The sequence below is a fragment of the Xenopus laevis genome, chromosome 1L (assembly GCF_017654675.1).
Source record: "Xenopus laevis strain J_2021 chromosome 1L, Xenopus_laevis_v10.1, whole genome shotgun sequence".
Classification (NCBI taxonomy): Eukaryota; Metazoa; Chordata; class Amphibia; order Anura; family Pipidae; genus Xenopus; species Xenopus laevis.
In genome coordinates, this window is record NC_054371.1 from 141,501,474 (window position 1) to 141,523,545 (window position 22,072).

Below are 22,072 nucleotides of genomic sequence, written 5' to 3' on the forward strand. Positions count from 1 at the left end.
AGGGTTGCCACCTTTGCTGATTGATGGTAGCTAAGCTTCATAAATCCATACTGGTGGCAAAACAATCTTATTGGGCTTACTTAATGTTGTTTAGCAGACTTAAGATATTGCAGGGCTGTATGATTTGTGTGCTTGCGTTGGTAGGAGCTGATGACAGCTGTGTACTGTGTGACAAGGCATAAGCTGCCAGAACAGTCCTTACATACAGTACATTTAATTTTCTGTTGCTCTTTAGAAAATCACCTGTAGGTGTCCCTGTTTTACTATATAATACTATATTATATGCACACATTGTTTTACTAATATACATACAGATCACAGCCATTATTTTTAGGGATATATATCTATAATGCAACTTTTATGCTATGTATAAAATTCTGGCTTAAAAAAAAAAAATACTTTCAGTGACACCTCTTTTTACTCTGCATTATACACCACTTTTCACACCATAAATTATTTGGCTGAGCATTTAATTGTTTGTGCCAGTTCTAGAGGGCTGTAAAATAATTGGGTTATTTTCATAATTTTTCTGACACACCTTTATATTAGAAAGGCTGAGATTGCCTTTCCATTCGCACAAAGCAAACAAAACTTTATACCATAAATAAGTCATTTTATTTTTGTTTTTTATTTTTCTAATTTACAAACTGCAAGAAAAAAAATGCATACATATACAAAACTACATTATACCAGGTAGCTCCTGGAAAAATGTAATTCAAATCTTACATAACTTATTTAGATGTTCATAAATGATCTTTCCAAGGATCCAGTTTTTGTAGAGTCATTGGTGGAAAACAGTCCTTTGGGTATTTCTGTAGTGCAGTCATTTCAGAAGATGTTAATGGCCTGTTACCTTTTGGGGAAGAGAAGGTAGCGCCTTATTTTAGATATTAAAATCAGTAGTGGGCATGTACAGGTCATCTGTTTCATCATAGTTGCTATGCATTACTGCACCCATGTAAACTTTAGATTTTAGCCTATAGGTTATTCAATGAAAATGGAAAAAAGGATTAAAACTATGTTTCCTTCTTAGTATTCCTTCTGCTTGGCATACAAAAAAAAACTTCTAGTTTTCTAAATGCTTTCTAAAATCTACTACTACTACCATTACTAAAATCGACTACTTTGAATTCTGCTTATGCTAAAGCCTATATTAAACCACTAAAAATAAATCACAAATAAACACCACCTAGCCTTAAGTCATAGCACAACTATTGTGAAAGGGGGACTCAGGGACTGTAGGGAAGTGAAGGGACGGGTCTCATGACAAGACTAAAGCTGGCCAAAAATGCAAAGATCCGAATCATTATACGACTTCGCCATCTCCCAACCTGCCACTAACCATTCCGATCAAATAAAGTATAAAAGAACAGATCAGCCGATGTTCTGCCCCTGACAGCAATCATACGAAAGTTATGGCCGACCAAAACTAGTGACAGTTTCCCTCTGAAAATCGTACGATAGGCAATACATGCAAAGATATTACCGGCAGCCGAAATCTTTTTACCTGTCCGATCGACCAAACGACCGATCTCCGCTGGATGAAAAATGTCAGGACTCTCCACACAAGGTCCATAAATCGTAGGAATCAACGTTTCGTACAATCTGATCTTTGCGTCTATGGCCAGCTTAAGAAGTGGCTAAAGAAAAGAATAGGTTGCTAGGGGTTGTGGAGGGTTGTAGTTTAACGAGATATTGACCAGACGGCAATAGTGGGTTTTAAGAGAGCATAAGTTAGCAGGTGCCATTTTACCTTTGCAGCCCTGCCTGTCCATTTTTGTAGGTGGAACAAGTGTTGTGTTACTTAGTCACAGCTTTATGGAGTTATAGCAAAGGACAGCAAGCTATTGATAAGGAGAGATGGCAGAAGTTGTGTATGTCAGTGGCTAGGGGTTGTGGACATTTGCCACTGTTGAAAGGGGAAGGGTGAAAAAGGGGTCTAGCCTCAGAATTAGCAATAATGGTGTTTAGTAGGGAAGCTCCATGAGAGCAACTTTTGTGGCTAGTAGTGGGGATCCAGTTGGATATTTTTCATTATATGTACTATTTTGTAAAGTTTGTGATTGTTAATTTAATGATTATTAAAAATTGGCCACCACATTTTCAACCCATAAAGCTTAGTATTAGTTGTGGGGACTGAGGACAAGGCTTGATGCTGGCCATGTAATTGCATTCATAGTACAACCTTTTAGGGGCAAGGGTGCTCTGTACTGAACATTTGCTTTTTAGAACCAGTCCAGGGTTCCATCAGCCTTTAGGACCTTCAAACAAATTAATTTTGTACCAAGATTTTGTAAGATCACAATCATGCCCATGCAGTTTGTCAGAAGCTTATTTAAGTTTTAATGCAGATCCTGTCTCTAGCAGTAAGTGCTAAAATTTGTGGTGTGCAGAATGATGCTGGAATTCTAGGAAGCAATAAAAACCCTTAGAAAATTGTGTTAATTTATAGCACATGTTGTAAGTATATGAGGCCCATACTGGAGGTTTTTAGAAGTCACAGAGAAATACACAATTGTATTACCTTTTTATCTTCCATAGTTTCTCTAAGTTCGTGAAGTTGCAGAATAATAGAGGATTTTTCTTGGATCAACTGCTGATTTTCATTTTCTAAATTCTGGAATAATGTACAGTAACTTGCATTTAGTGGGTTAATAATAACACAATCTGCTATTCATCTCCACTAATAGCCCATAAATCACAATGTAGATCTGCACTCCTTTTAAGCCACCCGTGCACTTGTTTATGCTCCTCAATGCAAGAGCATTCGCCAAAGTTTTTGCACCATTTCTAGCACAAGCATTATTGTAAATACAATTTTCTTTTTACTGCCAAAAAAGTGGAATAGGCTAAACATTTTTATAAATGTTGTTAGATCTGCCCTTTATTGTTCACGTAAGTAGCCATAAACGTATCAAAATGATTCCACAGTTTGGCTCATTTCATGTAAGTTACAGTCTGATTATCACTACATATTTGGGGCCACTAGAGGGCAGTTTTGTCAGAATCCCAAGGAACGACAGAAAAAAAAATTCCTGGCATTTCACTACAAGTTTAAAAATGCAGTATAAATCAAATGTCCTCAGAACTCAATAAATATTCCATGCCCACAATGACTTAACTAATTTACTGATTGACACCATTCATAAAGGCTGTAGTGTGTGTCCGATTCACAGCAAAACACAAATGCAAACAAAGGGGACTGATAAATAGTGTCCCCAATTATTGTGCAATCCCCTAAAGGGTAGCCGCTAAAAGGTCCCTTAGTTTATGTAAGTGTAATGCTCCACTTCCTGGGTCAAAGCATGGAACAAGGTGGCAGTGTGCTAAAATATATAAAGGAAAGTCATGCGATTCTAAGGACTTTTTGACTAGGACTCCCTAATAAGCGGATGGGAGTCAAGAGTGGAACCCATATTAGTGCAGTATTTAGTGACTGGGCAACTATCTCATAGGAGAGACAGGCTCAGGGCTATCTATTTGAGCAGTTTTGGACTCCACCAAGGAGTGATAGAGGGACTAGGTCCGCAGTGGCATTTTTTCCCAGTGAGGGAACCAGTTTGTAGGTTTTAGGGGCTAGATCATTCCCTGCCGAGGTTCTACTCAAAGAGGAGTCCTAAGCGAAAGAGAGATAACTGGTGGACTGGATTATATTCCTCTTTACATGTTCTATAGAAGGGAATGCTTTGCTCTTAGTGCTGTTTATGAGTATATACTGATTGTTCCATAATTATAACTTGTGTTGTCTCAGACGTCTCCTTGGGAGATTTTTCTTAACCAGAACTTGTTTATTAAATTAAAAACCTCTGGTGCCCATTTTTAAGGGGGTGGAAAACGGTTGTTAATCTAATGTTGGGGCCATTTCTAGTTTTGTAAAATGTTAAGTAAAATGGGAGTAATTACAGTGTAGGGGCCTCTAGAGGGAGCTAGTGTGTAGAAATAATGTCATAGAGTTTGGGTGGAAACTAGAAATGTCACATAAAGGGGAGGTTTCGGAGGCAATTGAGTATGCATCATGGGAAGAAGTGACACGCAAGTCATTTGATTGGCAAAGGCCAATCCCACGAAGAGGTAGAAATATTTGCTAGTGAAGGGAATGAAGAGGCAGTGGTGTAACTAACGGGCGCCGGACCACCGGCAAAAACATTTTGGTGGTGCACACAGCACCCCCATGCCATCAAGGTTTTATTTAAAGGGATACTGTCATGGGAAAAAACATTTTTTTCAAAATGAATCAGTTAATAGTGCTGCTCCAGCAAAATTCTGCACTGAAATCCATTTCTCAAAAGAGCAAACAGATTTTTTTATATTCAATTTTGAAATCTGACATAGGGCTAGACATTTTGTCAATTTCCCAGCTGCCCAATGTCATGTGACTTGTGCCTGCACTTCAGGAGAGAAATGCTTTCTGGCAGGCTGCTGTTTTTCCTTCTCAATGTAACTGAATGTGTCCCAGTGGGACATGGGTTTTTACTATTGAGTGTTGTTCTTAGATCTACCAGGCAGCTGTTATCTTGTGTTAGGGAGCTGCTATCTGGTTACCTTCCCATTGTTCTGTTGTTAGGCTGCTGGGGAGAAAAGGGAGGGGGTGATATCACTCCAACTTGCAGTACAGCAGTAAAGAGTGATTGAAGTTTATCAGAGCACAAGTCACATGACATGGAGCAGCTGGGAAATTGACAAAATGTCTAGCCCCATGTCAGATTTCAAAATTGAATATAAAAAAATCTGTTTGCTCTTTTGAGAAATGGATTTCAGTGCAGGCTTCTGCTGGAGCAGCACTATTAACTGATTCATTTTGAAAATAATTTTTTTTCCCATGACAGTATCCCTTTAACAGAAGCAACATCAGGTGCATATTAGTTACATTCTTCATCAGCAGATCACTGGCATTCCAAGCATTTCTGAACTTGCTGCTTTCGCAAACCTGTACTGAGAAGCATTGTCTAGTGTGTTCGGCCTGGCTGATCCTTAACGTACTATTCTCATGGTTTGAATGCTTTATCCAGTGCTTGCAATATACCACTCCCTGCCTTTAAACTTTAGACACAAGAAAGCTGAGCCAAAGGAAAATACCATAGGTGAAACATGCCTGAAAATAACATTTGCTTTAGACTTTCATACTATATTTTCAGATAGCGAAATCAAATTATTCCTTTGCATCACATTGTGGGATATTACTCAATGTTACCTTTATTTGGTCATGGAGTTCTTTGTTTTTCTTTTCCATTGTTTCTTGATAGGCTTCTAATCTGAATTTGAGCATTTTCATTTTATCCCGATAATGAGTTCTAATGGCAAGAACTGCTTGATCCTAAGGCACAATGTTAGAATAAAGTTTCTGCATTACCCCATCAAATAAAAAACTCAATAATAAGTATTTCTACAGTATGTGACATTATCTACATACCTGCTTCTGTTTTTCTATAGCTTTAAGTTGCCTGATCGCCTCGCTGTGTTTGGATTGCATTTGTTGCATATCTTTCACAATCTAATATAAAAATATACACAAAATACAAATATTTGGTTTCTAAAAATTCCATCACAACTAAAAACTGTAAGGAAGCGTTATAAACTATACTTCAGTTTCAGCATTTGAATTAAATTACTTAGCTTATCACTACACATTCATAGTGTGTGAAACTTGAATAAGAAGGGAATAAATAAGAAGAGTTGAGGAGAGGGACAATCAGGGCGTATGCCCCATCTATATCACTGAAGATTGTCCAGGCAGATGGGCCAATTTACTAACATTCAGATTTCCACAAAATGTTTTTTATCTCTACAGTTTTTTTACTAACATTCAGATTTCCTTTTTTTCCACAAATTAAATTATGTATCAAAAATGTGAAAAACTTTCAAGGTCCCATAGAAGCCAGTGAGAGTTGCACTGTAGTGATGTGCGGGTTGAGAAAAATTTGACCCCCACCCGTACCGGACCCGCACCGACTTCCCCACTCCATTTATAGACCCGCCCCACTGGTGATGTCACAAAAGGGGAGGGGCAGGAGCAAATCTATAAAACAAAAGCTGAAAGTCAAAAGCCGTCAGTCTAAGGTCACCTAAACCCAATTGCGACCCGCAAGAGGTGCAGTGAGGTTGGCCTGAACCTGCCCCCGACCCGCGGGTCCCACGGATATCGGGCCAACCCGCACATCCCTACTACACTGATCCTTTGGTTCATTTTTAATGAGAGGTTTTCTGATTTTGTTTTTTTAGAGGTTTTCAAATTTTTTAGCAGATTGTTCAGTGTTTTTTTTCTATTTATATTTCTTATATTTGGATCTTTTAATAACTTTTATGGCATTCATGATTTTAGAGAAAAAGAGTTTAATTGTGGTTTCGACCCTAAAGGGGTTGTGCACCTTTGAGGTGAACCACCCCTTTCATAAATGGGCCTCCCCATGCAGATTTTAATAACTCTAAAGTAATATTAAAATTGCATTATCTTCTGTCATTTTTCTTATTTTTAGGTTTTACAGCTGTATCAGTTTGGTTTTACTTTTTCATAGATCTGTTGATACATTCCTTAGCAGCTCCTTCTGTCCATGCTTACCATGTTCATTTTACAAAATTTGTCAGGATATGAAAGTTTGAACATATTTCTGTGAAATGTATGTGTTATTACAGTTTTGCTAATTAATGTGAATTACCTTTTAAGCTGCAGGTCAGTTCCCTGAGAGACTTGCTTATCTGAAATTGTTACAAAAGTATCCAAGTGCACCTACCACACATTATGGGCTCTCTGCCAAAAGCCAATTAAGATTTAGAAACTTTGTATCTTTTTCTGGCTGTTCAATGCAGGAGATCAAAGAGAAACACAGGACATTTTAGTAACAATCCGGGACTGCAGGTTGAACTGTCAAAATCAAGACTGTCCAACGAAAAATGTTGGGACTTGTCTTACACAATTTACAAAGTAGGGATAGGATATAAAACCCAGATTTTAGAACAATGTTAAATATTAGTATTTAAAAAGCAATCTTTAAGTGTTGTTATATCTGTGTGTTTTGTCGCTAAGGCCATCAAGGTAAATAATTTATGCAGAGAAAGTAATAGCAATGAGTTGGTGCCAGTATGATTCCCCCAAGAAATGTGTAGTGTTTATATGCATTCAAACCTTTAGTAAAAGCTGTTTGCATTTTGTTACTAGTTTAGTAAACTTGCAAGGAAATGTTAATCTTTGCACACTGTTTACTGTTGGACGATCTGATGTTCCTATCCCACTAATAAAAAGCTGCCTTGTGCTGATCAAATGGGCTTCATGCCTAATAAGAGCACGGCAATTAACCTTAGACGGTTTTTTACCCACCTGCAAACTAAACACACTAACACTGGATCCAGAACATTGGTAGCGTTTAGATGCTGCCAAGGCATTTGACTCAGTTGGTGAAATTTATGGAAGACACTGGAAAAATTTGGACTAGGTCCCAACTTCATGACTTGGATTAAACTCCAATATCAGGCGCCGGTCACACAGATTCGGGTCAATAACGTCCTCTCAAAATCATTCCCTCTCTCCCGGGCACTAAGCGGGGATGCCCCCTCTCCCCTTTACTGTTCGCACTAGCCATTGAACCATATGCAATATCTACAGTGGTAGGCCTAAAAAGTGGTAGACTGGAAGAAAAAAATTGCCCTATATGCGGACAACATATTGTTATTCTGATAACCCCATCGACTCCGTCCACAATGCACTTGAACTCGCTGACAAGTTCAGCACTTTTAGTGGCCTCACAATAAACAAAAATAAATCTACTCTGTTCTCCATAGACCTCCCTAGAGAGGAAGGTGACACACTAGGCTTAAGATGGGTGCATAACTTCAAATATCTTGGGATATCTGTTTCTCTTAATCTTAGCGACTACAACCCAGACAATATAGAACCTATTGTACAAAATTTCAAGTCAACAATCAATCAGTGGGTAGGGCTCCCCCTGACTGTGTAGCAGATTGACAGTAATGGCCCAAAGAGCTAGGAGGCATGGCACTTCCACATCTCCATTTCTATTACTATGCTTCCCAATTGACATCCATCCACAACTGGTTTGGCCCGGATCCCTCACAGCTCTCCATGCCACTCTAAAGGGGTTCATTAGAAGCCCTGCGCAATGCACCATATCTGAAAGCTAGAGATACCCCTGAACTCCCCCCTGTTTTGGCAACGCCACAGAAAGTGTTTGTAATGACCACCAAACTATTTTCTAATGCTTCCCCTCAACCCACTCACCCCTGTGAAGAAACTCCCACTGCCCATACCTATGTTCATTGCAGGATTTCCACTTCTGGCCGAAAATGGGGCTCAGTCATCTAAATACCTTATTGATAGATAGAGAATTCCCTACTGGGCTCAGATTGGAGCAACACTAAATCAGGCAAATGTCTTACTCTATCGCTATCTCCAGCTCCGGCATGCCTTTGTAGCCCAGTTTGGTATAGTCCACAAAAAATTGTACCTTTTGAGACTAGACTATGGGACCCCAACCCAAAGAAACTGGTCTCTGAGCTATACAAAATATTGGTAATCACCCTGTGTAACCCACTGGAGAAAGCCAGGGACAAGTGGGTAATAGAAATACCCTCTCTAGATGATGCTGCGTGGGAGGATATAAAGACGAACCTCTACAACTCTCTTATCTCCACCAGGGACAAATATGTGCAATTTAAAATCATTCACAGAATATATATCATCCCATTGAGACTTAACAGCATGGACAGGAACCCAAACGCAAACTGTCCTAAATGCCAAGCCCCAGACACAGGTCTATTTCATATTTTATGGGCATGCCCGATAATCCACAATCTTGTCAACTATATAACAACGCAAGTTCTACTACCTGGTGTCCTAACCCCTGAGGTCGGTCTGTTTGGATTAGCAGATGACAAAGCTTCTCGCATCAAAACTAGAAGATCCTTACTCTTCTATAGGAAAAAGCGGATAGCAATTAGGTGGATGAATTCTGCCCCTCCCACAGTAAAGATATGGATTACATTGGTAACCAGAAAACTCCCCATGATTAAACTAACTTATATGGCCAGGCAATGCCCCCAAAAATTTGAGGCTGTGTTGGGCCCATGACTCGAAGTCTGCCCAGAAGCAGAACCAAATGTGTAACTCTGTAAAATGTAATAGGACTAGTGATGTAGCGAACTGTTTGCCGGCGAACTTGTTCGCGCGAACTTCGACCGTTCGCGTCCGCCGAATGTTCGCGAACGTCGCGCGACGTTCGCATTTTGAGTTCGCGTTCGATCGTTCGACCATTCGACCATTCGAATTCCTTCGACCGCTAAAAATCTAACGATTTCCATTCGTTCGAACGATTGTAAGCATTCGAATGAATGAAAAGCATTTGATCGAATGCTTCGATCGTTCGATTCGAATGAAAATCGTTCGATCGAACGATTAAAATCCTTCGATCGTTCGATTCAAACGATTTTAGCGGGTGTTCGAGGTTCGCGAACTGTTCGCGAACGTTCGCATTTTTTGCCGGTGTTCGCGAACGGCGTTCGCGAACACCAAATCGGCAGTTCGCTACATCCCTAAATAGGACTCACTCAAGAACCTATCAAGCAGGCCCGTGGGGACTGAATGTAATGGAAGGACAGGGACATGACAGGGCAAGGAAGTAGGACCCGGATGGTAGGAGTAAGGGTTTGTGGGAAATGTAGTTCAGGGGGAGGAGCACGAGGCGTGAAGCAGGGAGCGCAGAGAAGAGTCTGCGCCATTTTAGGAATCAACCGACGCGGTAAGAGCTGAAGTAGCGATGGCGATGGAGAAAGCGTTGGCGAGCATTAAGGAGGTGCTGTCGGAACAGTGACCGGTTCCGGCAGGAACTGCAGGAGATCCTGACCGGCGCTAGGAGTGGAGCCGCAGCAGCCGGTGGAGGAGCGGAGGAGGGGACGTCGGCTAGACGGACCGCGAGGCGGACACGGCCGCCGGAGAGGCTGAGCCCCAGTTCACCCCGCAATGGACGTCGGAGGAGTCCATCCGCTGAGAGGCAGCGGAGCTCAACAGGGGCGGTGTTGACGGAGGAAGCGCGCTCGGTGAACAGGTCAGGGGCTGTGACAAGGGCTGCGGCTAGGAAGGCTGCATCCGGGCCCTCCAGTCAGGATAGGGTCCCGGGTAGGAGGGAAACACAGGCAGCAGTGGGGGAGCAGTCCGTGGCAGCAGGGGGTGAGACAGACGGGAGCAGGACCCCAGGAGGGGGAGGGGAGGGCGCAGGGGTTGCAGGTCAGCACCAGTTGGAGACGCAACCACCAGGGCCTAGGTTGGACCAAGGCAGGCCCAGGGAGAGCGCCCCAGGCAGGCTGTCACGGGGTTGGGATTATGGAAGGACTCAGCTGGCCAGGTCCGGACGGAGCAGGTCCAGAGGAAGGTCTGGCAGTAGAAGCAGGGACACGAGGAGGGTGGTCCAAGGCCATGGCACCCGGAGGGACAGGGGTAGCCCAAGGAGGCAAGGAAGGCCACTGAATGGCGGCAGGGAGCCCAGGTCCGAGCTCTCTAGGAATGTATGGAGAGATGGAGACAGGAGTAGATCAGAGCATAGAAGGGCAGGCGTGAGCCCACGGAGGACCGTCTCCAGGGAGAGGTTGGGACATGGCAATGCATGCTGCCGCTGTGCTTCTTTATGCAGATCGCAGGAGACGACACGGGCCAGTCGGAACACGCCGAGTAGGGTAATGGTAGCCCATGGCGTTGGGAAGGATCGGTGTGGCCATCCGGAAGAAAGTGGGAATCGGCCATCCAGGACGGTTGACGTGCCGGAGGTATCAGGACAGCCTCAAGGATCGGGGACTTCATCCAACACGGCCCGGGGGGGGCCAGGACCAGGTACATTGGGATCATTGGGACAAGGTGGGGATTCTCTGTTGGATGGGTTGAAGGGTTTTCTGGCCAGCTGGGAGGATAGAAGGGGGTCGCAGCAAGGAGTGGCGAGAGTATGGGGAGGGGATCAACAGGAAACAGGCACTAGACAGGGGCCAGTAGCCGGTGATGTGTCGGGGCAGGTGGTAGCAGGCGAGAGTACGGCGACGGCAGTTGGGGGCACCCCGGGAAAGTCTGCCGGGAAGTGGACAGCGGTAACGCGGCAGAGAGGAATAAGGAAAAGGAAGTCATATTGGGGGGCGTAGCGGAGGCGGCACGGCAAAACTCCTACGTCTCATTTGCAGGTCCGGTAGGGGTACACTTGAAATTGGAGATCAAAGAAAAGATATGGAAGGGGGAGTTTGTAGAAATTTTGTCGCTGCTCCCGTTGGAAGAGGCGGTAGAGGTGAAGGAGGATGAAAAAAAGGAGGGAAAGAAGGAGGAAAGGGCAAAAAGATATAGGAAGATTCCCAAGACTTTCGGCAATTGGCTCCGGGCGTTCTGCATATTGGCCGGGGTTATTGGGGAGAAGCATCCCCAGAAGTGTTCGGCACTTTTTTGCTATTTGGACGGGATCTGGGAGGCTTTTCGCATTTACGGTGGCCTAGCGTGGTGGCGCTACGATGAACAGTTTAGGCAACGATTGGCGGCTAACGCGGGGATGCGGTGGGATCAGCTGGACATGACATTATGGATGAGATTGATGTTGGCGCAGAAAGTGTCCCCCTTTCCTCGACCCGCCGGTGGGGAGCAATCCAGTTCTTCATCGGCGGGTCACAAGCTTGGGTTTTGTTGGATGTACAACGACGGGCATTGCAAGTGGGGAGCGTCGTGTAAATTCAAGCATGAGTGCTCAGGATGTAGTGGCACCCATCCCTACTGCAGGTGTAATAAGAAAGGGAAATGGGGGGCAAAAGGCGCCGATACTGGAAAAGGGGAGGACCCCAGTGAGACTAGGCGCGATGCTTCCTTGGTTAAAACTGTACGCTAAACAGGATGACGCAGACTTCCTGCGGGAGGGTTTCCGGGTAGGGTTCCGGATACCGTTTCAACCAAGGAAAGGGAGCGAAACGCATACTAATTTGAAATCGGCTTATCAAAACCCTGGGATTGTACAATTAAAGTTGGATAAAGAGGTTGAGTTGGGCCGGATGGCGGGGCCGTTTGAGGCCCCCCCATGGGATAACTTGCGGATTTCCCCTCTTGGGGTAGTTCCCAAGAGAGAAAAAGGCAAATTCAGGATGATACATCATCTCTCGTTCCCAAAAGGGGGGTCCGTAAACGACGACATCGATCCGGAGCTTTCCTCAGTGTCTTACACGTCCTTTGATAAGGCTTTGGCGAAGGTGCAAGGAGCCGGCAGGGGCGCGTTGATGGCTGAAATAGACATTGAGGCAGCGTTTCGGTTATTACCCATACACCCCGATTGTCATCACTTGTTAGGATGTGCCTTTAACGGGAAGATGTACGTTGATTTGTCCTTACCGATGGGTTGCGCGATTTCTTGCGCCTATTTTGAGCGGTTCAGTACCTTCTTAGAATGGGTGGTGCGTCGGAGGACCGGCTCCAGCAGAATAGTGCACTACTTGGATGATTTTTTATGTGTCGGTAGGGCAGGCACAGAGGAGTGCGCTTTTCTGCTGGAGGAGTTGCAGGACGTGGCGGGCGAATTCGGGGTCCCGTTAGCCCCGGACAAAACAGTGGGCCCGACAACTCGGCTTAGCTTCCTCGGTTTGGAAATTGATTCAGAGGTAGGGCTGACGAGACTACCTGAGGATAAGTTGCTTGATTTATGCCAGGCGGTCAGTGGTCTGCGCGGGAGGAAGAAAGCCACTTTGAAAGAAATACAGTCGCTGTTGGGGAAGCTCAATTTCGCTTGTCGGGTCATCCCAATGGGAAGGATATTTTGCCGTAGACTCGGGTTGGCGATGGCAGGAGTGCAGGAACAATGGCATCACGTCAGGCTGTCCAATGAGGTCCGAAGTGACTTGGTGGTGTGGGAGAAGTTTTTGCAGGATTTCAACGGAACAGTCCTTTTTCAAGGCACTGACACGGCTTGTGAGGACATACAGTTGTTTACGGATGCATCAGGTAGCGTCGGCTTCGGAGCCTACCTGGGTGGGAAATGGTGCGCGGAAAGGTGGCCGGAGGAGTGGGTGAAGTTGGGACTAGTGAGGAATCTATGTTTCTTGGAACTTTTCCCAATGTTGGTGACAACGTATTTGTGGGGCTCAATTTTGGCGGATAAACGAGTGGTCTTTCGATCTGATAACATGGGTGTGGTGCAGGCAATCAATCGGCAGTCGGCCTCCTCTCCTGAGGTGGTGCGATTATTGAGAGCCTTTGTACTGCGCTGTCTGCAGATTAATTTGAGCTTCAGGGCGATACATGTCCCAGGTAAGTTGAACGTGATTGCTGATGCACTCTCACGCTTCCAGTGGGAGCGTTTTTGGCAGGTGGCACCGGGAGCAGATCGGGCGGGAACACCTATGCTAGCTGGTCTGTGGCGGCTCGGGACAAGAGACTTGGTGGGCTGGTGAGAACGTCTGTGTCGGAAAGCACGTGGGCGGCTTATCAAAAGGTGTGGGAGGAATGGGACGTCCTGGCGGAGTGGTCAGGTAGTACATTTTCATCAACGGACAGGATGGACGCTTTACTGTGGTGGGTTTTTTGGAAGGTGGAAGCGGGTAAGTCAGTGGCGTGTTTGGAAAAGGGACTAGCGGCTCTAGCGTTCCTCTTCAAGCTCAGAGGGTGGGAGGACATGACTAAGGCTTTCAAACTGAGGCAAGCGCTTAAGGGATTCCGAAAGAAGGGTGTGAGGGTACCCGACTCGAGAAGGCCGGTTTCGTTGGAACTTTTGCAGGGACTGCAGGAGGAACTGAGCGGATTGCTGAAATCCTCTTTTGAAGTACGGCTATTTCAAGCTGCATTTGCTTTGGCATTTTTTGGGGCCTTCAGGATTGGGGAACTGGTCAGCCCTAGTAAAACTAAGCCGGGGGGCCTGGATATTCGGGATGTCGCGCTGGTAGCTCGGGGAGTACGGATTTGGCTGCGGCGGTCAAAAACGGATAAATATGGGAAGGGTAGGCAAATTGAGCTGGGTGAGTTAGATGGGGGCGCAGTTTGTCCTCGGGGATGCCTTCAGCGGTATTTGGACGTGAGGCCAGTCGTGACTGGCCCCTTGTTCATGCACGTAGACGGGGTCCCATTATCTAGGTACCAATTTTTGAGGGTTTTTCGATGGGGTGTAACAAAGCTGGGAAAACTACCCCGGGACTACGGTACACATTCTTTTCGTATAGGGGCAGCCACGGAAGCTGCAAGAGCTGGCCTTACAGAAAGTACGATTAAGAAGTTGGGACGGTGGGAGTCCAGGCGGTTTAGAAGTTACATTCGACCCCTGTTACTGTAACAGGAGGCCGAAGGGTGGAGTTTGGTGGGCATGCAAGCTGTATGTTTCAAGATTTGTTATATATTTGTTGCTGGTTGTTTTTCTATCTCTTTGAAGGTTCTAAACGAGTGGTTTGGTTGCTGGGTCATTCGTACATTCGAAGGGGAGCACAGAGAGCCGCAGTTCGGAGAGACGGAAAGCAGCTGGGCTTTTTGAAGGAGAGAGTGTTGATCAAATGGTTTGGTTTCGGTGGGCTTCTATGGCCGGGAGTGCTGGATAAGGTAATAAGCTTGGCAAGGGTGGAAGGAAAGCCGGATGTTTTAGTACTGCATGCAGGTGGCAACGACATGGGAGCAATGAGTCAACGGGACCTCGTACGTGCCATGAAGCGGGATGTGGACAAGATAAGATCATTTTTTGGCGGAGTGGTGATAGTGTGGTCAGAAATGATCGGTCGGATTACATGGAGATGGGCACGTGATATGGCTGCCATGGAAAGGAGCAGGCAGAAACTGAATAAGTTGCTTGGTGCTTTTATTCGGCAATCAGGAGGTATCGTGGTGAGGCATAAGAGTTTGGAGTCTAGACTACCTGGGTATTTTGCGGCAGACAGGGTACATCTCTCAGTGGTAGGTACAGATATTTTCAACCTGAATTTGGCTGATGGGATTGAAAGGGCCTTGATTTTAATGGGTGGGGAGGCATGTAGGGCATAAGGTTCATGCCCAAATGCCCGTGGCGGAAGTTGGGTAGGTCTGAGGCTAGGGGGATGGTGACTGGACACTGTAAAAGGAGAGGGAAAGGACAAGGAATGGCCTCAGGATTTGGACAGGTGCTTGGCAAGTGGATCTCCACAAGAGCAGCCTTCAGCGGCTAATGGGGTCGGGGAGATTCCATTGATTAATTGTTGAAGGTTATTTGGTTAGGAATGTTAGGAGATTTCAAGTTGACTTATATGTTAATAAAATGGCTGCGGCCTTTTCAATCCACAAAGGAAATTTGTAAGTGTGTTTATTGAGGGGCTGTGGGTAAATGGAGGGAGGGTCCTGAAATTGACAATGCCCATGTCAAGCAGGCCCGTGGGGACTGAATGTAATGGAAGGACAGGGACATGACAGGGCAAGGAAGTAGGACCCGGATGGTAGGAGTAAGGGTTTGTGGGAAATGTAGTTCAGGGGGAGGAGCACGAGGCGTGAAGCAGGGAGCGCAGAGAAGAGTCGGCGCCATTTTAGGAATCAACCCCCGCCCACCCGCCCTAGATTGGGATAAGACAGGCCGGGGTCTTTTACAGTCGCAGCTAGTGGGAAAAAGGGTTTGAGTCACGTATGGCGGAAGTTGGGTAGGTCTGAGGCTAGGGGGATGGTGACTGGACACTGTAAAAGGAGAGGGAAAGGACAAGGAATGGCCTCAGGATTTGGACAGGTGCTTGGCAAGTGGATCTCCACAAGAGCAGCCTTCAGCGGCTAATGGGGTCGGGGAGATTCCACTGATTAATTGTTGAAGGTTATTTGGTTAGGAATGTTAGGAGATTTCAAGTTAACTTATATGTTAATAAAATGGCTGCGGCCTTTTCAATCCTCAAAGGAAATGTGTAAGTGTGTTTATTGAGGGGCTGTGGGTAAATGGAGGGAGGGTCCTGAAATTGACAATGCCCATGTCATGACAAATCCTCCTTTGATACTGGACAATCCTCTTAATGGGCCAAATACATTAGTTGCTGTAAGTACAATAAGGTGATTTATGCTATACTGTATTTTAATGCCTACACTGAATACAAGTTTCTTGATTGTTTTTTTTTGTTTGTGTTTTGTTATTGTAAAAGTATAAATAAAATCTTTAAAAAAAAAAGCTGCCTTGTAACTACAATTGATTACCTTGATACACATAGCTGCACTCACACACTGATATGTATGCCCTTTGGCTAACATAATACCTATTGGCAAAATAAACAGTTCATAAAGGAATCAGTGGGGAAGCATTCTCAGATGTACATTTTGCAGTTTTGCAGCTTGTCAGGATAACTGTGTCTATTCATAGGCATCCTACACTTCTTCTGTATATTTCTCACCATCAGTGGCATAATTATAGAGGAAGCAAATCCCATGGTTGCCGGGGGGGGGGGCAGACTGTGAGGTTTTCTTCCTCTACAGCTTTAAGAAATCCCCCTCCCTGGCTGCTGTCTTATGCACTTTGTGCACACAGCAGGGAGCAGGCCAATACGGGAATACGGGTGAAAAATGCAGGTAGGGCTGGGTAAGAACGCTCCGGGACCCTCCGAAGATTTTTTTGTGGGGGGTCCAGTGAGCTGTTGTTACACTGCTGCTCCCCATCACTAGTCAGGAACTATAAACCATGGACCCTTATGTGTCTCATATCTATCAAAATATGATTTGATAGAGATAATAGTCAGATACTGTATAAACTACATGCAAGCCATACAAATTGAACAGTGCCCAATAAGAATGCCTAATGTCACATATACTCACCTTATTTATGCAAGATTTAGCTAAGCTGTAGGGAATATAAAGTTGACCTTCATTTGCCATGTGTTCAGTCACCTCACTTGGATCCCGAAAACTGAAAGAAGAGTTTTTAAAGGCAGGAGTGTCTGCAGAAACTGGAAAAACATTAAAAAAAACTATGCAGAATCCCAGTAGTAACTACATTAAAACCCCAATTTCCAACCCACAGCTTAAACCTACTGCCTGGAGCAATGAGTACAGAGGGCTCAGATGGTGCTTGGGCAGGTTAAAAAGACTTTGCTATAGGACATACAGTAGAACCCCCATTTTAAGTTTTTATCAGGGGACCAGAAAAAATGGTGTAAAATCCAGGAAAATGTAAAATCAGGGAAATGTATTATGCATAATATATAGATGGGACCACAAAACAACAATGTAAAATGAGGGAAACCTTACAATTAGGGGATGTAACATGGGGGTTCTACATTCAATTACATCACTGCTTTATCTACATCACTGCATCACAATGGGGGTAACATTCAATTACATCACTGCTTCTAACAACAAATAAAAATACAAATGCAGGCATAATTTTTTTTGAGCTGTATCCTAATTTGTAAAGTACCTTGTTTGCAATCTGTTGTGCTTTCTTCCCTGCTTGACCATTGTTGCAATACTGACAGCTTGTTCCTGTAAACTCCTATCTTGCTCAGCCAAGATTCACCCTTTACAGCAGTATCTGCAGGGAGACACGCAGCCAAAATTATTCTTATGCTAGAATTATATATATATATATATATATATATATATATATATATATATATATATATATATATATATATATATATATATATAGATATATATATATATATATATATATATATATATATATATATAGATATATATATATATATATGTATATAGCGATAACATAGTCTCATTTTAGTGGCTTTAGAGGTTTTTGAAACCACAACTAAACTCTCTAAACTCTCTCTAAAATAAGGAATGTCATGAAATGTATTAAAAGAAAAGGGAAAAGTTGCAGAAAAGTGGAGAAAACTGTGACATTTAAGATTTGTCACACAAAAAGCCAGCCTCAAAAACACCAGAAAACCTCTAAAATCACAAATCAAAGAAATATCTTCCAGTTGTAAAAGAGACATCTGCCATTGGCTTCTACATGATTTTGACAGCTCAGTTCAGAATCTCTGCTTTTTCTCTGTTCTCATCAACCAACTCACCCCCCCCCCTCCGATATAAAGGGTCCCGTCCCTTCCTGCTGCATTTTTTTTAATATTTACATATTTAAAAAATAAAGCTTGGATTATTTTACTCCTTGCTGCAATACTGTTTTCCATCTCAATTTTAGCTTGTCTGTTTTTTTGCATGATTTATTGGCCTCCTTGTACCTAATAAATGTTTTGCTGTCCCAGCTAACTTGAATGCCTTAAAAGCATGTATTTTCTGTATTGCCTATGATTAAGGGATTGAGTCCCGAAACGCATAGAGCGTGAGATCCCTGTGGGATCTGTAATAAACCTGCCTTCTCCTTGAATGGAGTGCTGTCTCCTTCTTTGGTTTTGGTGTGAGATAAGTGGTGGGGATGCTGCTGACAGAGCAACCAACAAGGAGCGCACGGAGCAGTGTATGGGGGGTAAGCTGGGAGCGGTCTAATTGGTGTGTAAGAAGTAATATATTCACTTGTATCTTTATTAAGCAGCATTTTAAAGGCATCCCATTTTTGTTCTGTGTTTAACCTTGTAAAAAGTATTTCCCAGTTAATATGTTACAGAGATGCCCTTACACTGGCAAAGTTTGCACGTCTAAAATTTAACTTTTTGTTGACTTGGCAACAGGCCCGGATTTGTGAGAAGGCCACAAAGGTCCGGGCCTAGGCTGGCAGAATCTTAGGGGGGGAATTTTAGTACTCTGAACCTGATGCTGAAAATGTTTGCATTTGCACAAAGGTAGGGGAAGGGACAGGGGCGATGAACGGCAGTGGGCCTAGCGGCTTTTGCTATGTAAATCCAGCACTGCTTGGCAACTACATTAACCCAGTCAATGTCTGAAGTCACCCATAATAATAACTTGACTTAGCTGTAAAGCTGCTTGTATTTGTAAAATATTTTGCAATTTTGTCTCACGGTGTATGTTTTTTATATGCGGATGAGATGACAATAAATAAATTGGAATGGAAAAAACTGTAGCTGGGCTTCATTCTCGTCACTTTTACGAGATGATTTGTAGCATACACAAATGATAATTTTCTTTGTAACCAGTGAATTTTCGCGAAATTGCCGCCAAAATTCACAGACGAAAATTTGCTGGCGTCAAAATATGTTTGATGCCCAAGACAATTCTGACGCCCAAGACAATTCTGACGCCCAAGACAATTCTGACACTGGCGACAATTCCGACGCCGGCAACAATTCAGAATTGTCGCCAGTGCTGGAATTGACGCCGGCGTTAAAATTCGTGTTTCTCGAATTTTTCTCCATTTACCTGGAAATTTGCAAATTTTTCGGCTAAGCGAAATGGGAGAAATTCGCCCATCACTATTTGTAACCTTTTGCAAAGTTGAAATCTCTACTCAGAGGAATGCCACACCCTCACCAGTGCCAGCCATGGCTATTTCTGTAAAGCATAACCTAGTGCAATGGAGGCTGAGTTATGCACTTTGTGCTGAATTATTAATCCAGCACAAATTGCAGTGCACAGGGGACAACATAGGTCTTGGGGTGTTATCTGCACCCCATGTGCCATTGCTCTCACTAACCTGTATAACTGAATGATGTGCAAGACATTCCAGGTGACACCTAAATGCAACCCATCACTTGCTCTGAGCTCTGTCAAACCCGTCAGTGGAAGATGCAGTAATGTGCACATTTGCCCATACATAGTAAATGAGCCCTTATTTGACAATTAATTGAAACATATAACTAATAATATATGTTAAAAATAACATTATTATGTTTGGAACACTTACCTTCTGTTGAATCACCCTCATGAACTGCAATACTTTTAGTTATACATGGAGGATATGCACTTAACTCTTCTGACAGACTTATAACACTTCCCGGTAGCTCAGTGGTGCATATAACTGATGAATATGGTGCATTGTCCATGCTGATTGAATTCTCAGATGCCTGTGGATAGTAAGGTGTAATTTTCTGCCCCCAAGGCCCTAACATGGGAGAAAACATAAGCTGTTTAGTTTTCTATTCAAAAAATCTTTTTAAAGGAGAACTAAACACCCCTACAGCTAAAAGCCCCCATTCATCTTCTCCACTGCCCCCCTCCCTGCATAGTGTTCAACAAGAATAAATGTCCCATCCAGCCACAATGATCTAAACTTGCAGAGTAACGGAGTAATGCAGCAGAGCTCAGGGGTGCCATGTTCTGTTGCTTTGGTATCTTCTGGGTCCTGTTCTTTCTTTTTGGTAATTTTCGGAGCTTTCCGGGTCCAACTGCGCAAGTTGCTTTGGAATCTTTGTGAAGTGAGAGCTGACACTTCCACCTTTGACGCATGTACAGTTGGAACCACAAAGCTCCAAAAATTACCAAAGACAAAAAAAAGAGGATCCGGAACATAGTGAAGCAACAGAACATGGCGCTCTGATTCAGTTTTCTTCGTGAGGCAACTTCGGAAAACAAAGATCCGAGTGCCATCCCACTGGCGACTCACATTCTTGCCAGTGGGAAGGCATTACGGAGAGATTAGTCGCCTGAGAAGAGGAAACTTGTCACTGTGCAAATAATCTCCCCGGAACGCCACGGGTGCCACCACCCTTAAAGGGGATCTATCATATGCTGATAGTTTGTAATTATGTAAACATATGTTTTTAAATAACATCTGCATATTTACAGTATCTTATCTGTGATCACTTTAGATACAATGAGAGTAAGCTTCTAAAATATTAAGCATTAGTAATGGAAGAATAAGCGGCGAAAATTAGCCGACGCCCATTTTGACACCATTTTGCTAATTTTTCGCCCATTTTGTGAATTCACGGGAAATTCGCAAATTTCTTGGAGAAGCGAAACAGGACAAATTCACCAATCACTATTAAGCATGTCTTTGTGAAAGTTAATTAAAGGAGAAGGAAAGGCATAATTAAATATGAGCCTTGTCATCAAAGCAGTGGAGTGAAGCCAGCAGAAACAAACTATTCAAATTGAAAATAAATTGGAAAATGCTACAACTTCCAGCGAAGTTAACATGTAAGAAAGGGAATGTTCTCTAGTCCACAATGTCCATTTATGTACATTTTCTTGAGATGGAATCAATTGGAGGAACCATTGTGACATCCCTCTGTATATTTACAAACTATAGTAACTGTAGTACAGTATGTCTTACCCAGCTCATACTGACTGTGTGATGCATCAGTGCCAACATTGCCGTTCCCCATCCATGATTTAGATGAAAGCTGAATATTTTCATTTGGTGAGGGTATATAAACACCTGAAAATAAAAATACTTATATACATATGTAAATAGCGAAAAAAAGAAAAGCAAGACACAAAAAAAAAACCCATCAATTGCTGTGATTAAAATCTGTAAAATTTGCAAGTTTTGACTCATACAGGAAATTACATATTTGGATTTTCTCATATTTTATTGCAATACAGTTTGTGCTAATGGTAAAAATATCAAATGTATTGTAATGTACAGATATTACAGATCTGTAAATGTCAATCTTTTTAAAGACGTTTGAAATGCGTCATGCACCAAGTGTTACATACACACTGGAGTTCTTGTTCCACTGGAGTGTCTGGATTTTTTTCTGCTGTAAAACAGTATAGATTAGATTAGATAGAGCCCTAATATGATCCACACCATGTATATCTTTTTTATCTAAGGATTTTATTACATTCCACATGAAACCTGCATGCAAATCACAGTTAGGGACACTGCAATGCCTTTGAGGGAAGAGGACCAATCAATTTACTTTGGCAGTAATGTGTAGTCTTACATATAAATGTTGTCTTCATGTAATGTGGATGGCAGAACTGCACTGACAAAACCAATTACTGAAGAGAACAAAGGCAATATTTTCAGTAATGGCTCCAGCTGCAGTAGTAAAATATATATAATAAAATATATGGTGTGTCCTTTCTCAAGCTTAACAAAATAGTCAAATGCCAAAAGGTGTATTCCAAACACTTAAAAACTCAAGCAGGAAGTGACATCAAGGAATCAATGGATATAAACAATACATTAGCAATGGATATAAACAAAATATAAAATAACAGGTATAATAAAAAAATCGGGGTAATTTTGCACCATCACTGGCACATTTTACAAAAAACTTATCCCCAAATTAGAGAGTTTATATTGCCACCAATGTTGTCTTA

General features: G+C 43.2%; 1 protein-coding gene across 1 annotated transcript; it reads right to left on the bottom strand.

Moving 5' to 3' along the window:
• Positions 1-664: 664 nt before the first annotated feature.
• On the bottom strand, positions 665-21,219 carry LOC121394159. The gene is made up of 8 exons (XM_041564254.1): positions 21,075-21,219; positions 19,704-19,901; positions 17,343-17,456; positions 16,742-16,872; positions 5,411-5,491; positions 5,192-5,314; positions 2,525-2,617; positions 665-853 (listed from the first exon to the last, which is right to left on the bottom strand). Exons 1-8 carry the CDS (start codon positions 21,124-21,126, stop codon positions 839-841), a joined length of 807 nt encoding a protein of 268 aa, XP_041420188.1. The 5' UTR covers positions 21,127-21,219; the 3' UTR covers positions 665-838.
• Between the last annotated feature and the right edge of the window lie 853 nt (positions 21,220-22,072).

Coding starts and splice junctions, on each gene's coding strand:
- LOC121394159 (XM_041564254.1), bottom strand. CDS start 21,126: ATGGGGAACGGCAATGTTGGCACTGATGCATCACACAGTCAGTATGAG. Junction 19,902..21,074: donor ACACAGTCAGTATGAGCTGG/GTAAGACATACT, acceptor CTCCCATGTTAG/GGCCTTGGGGGCAGAAAATT. Junction 16,873..17,342: donor CACAACAGATTGCAAACAAG/GTACTTTACAAA, acceptor ATGTTTTTCCAG/TTTCTGCAGACACTCCTGCC.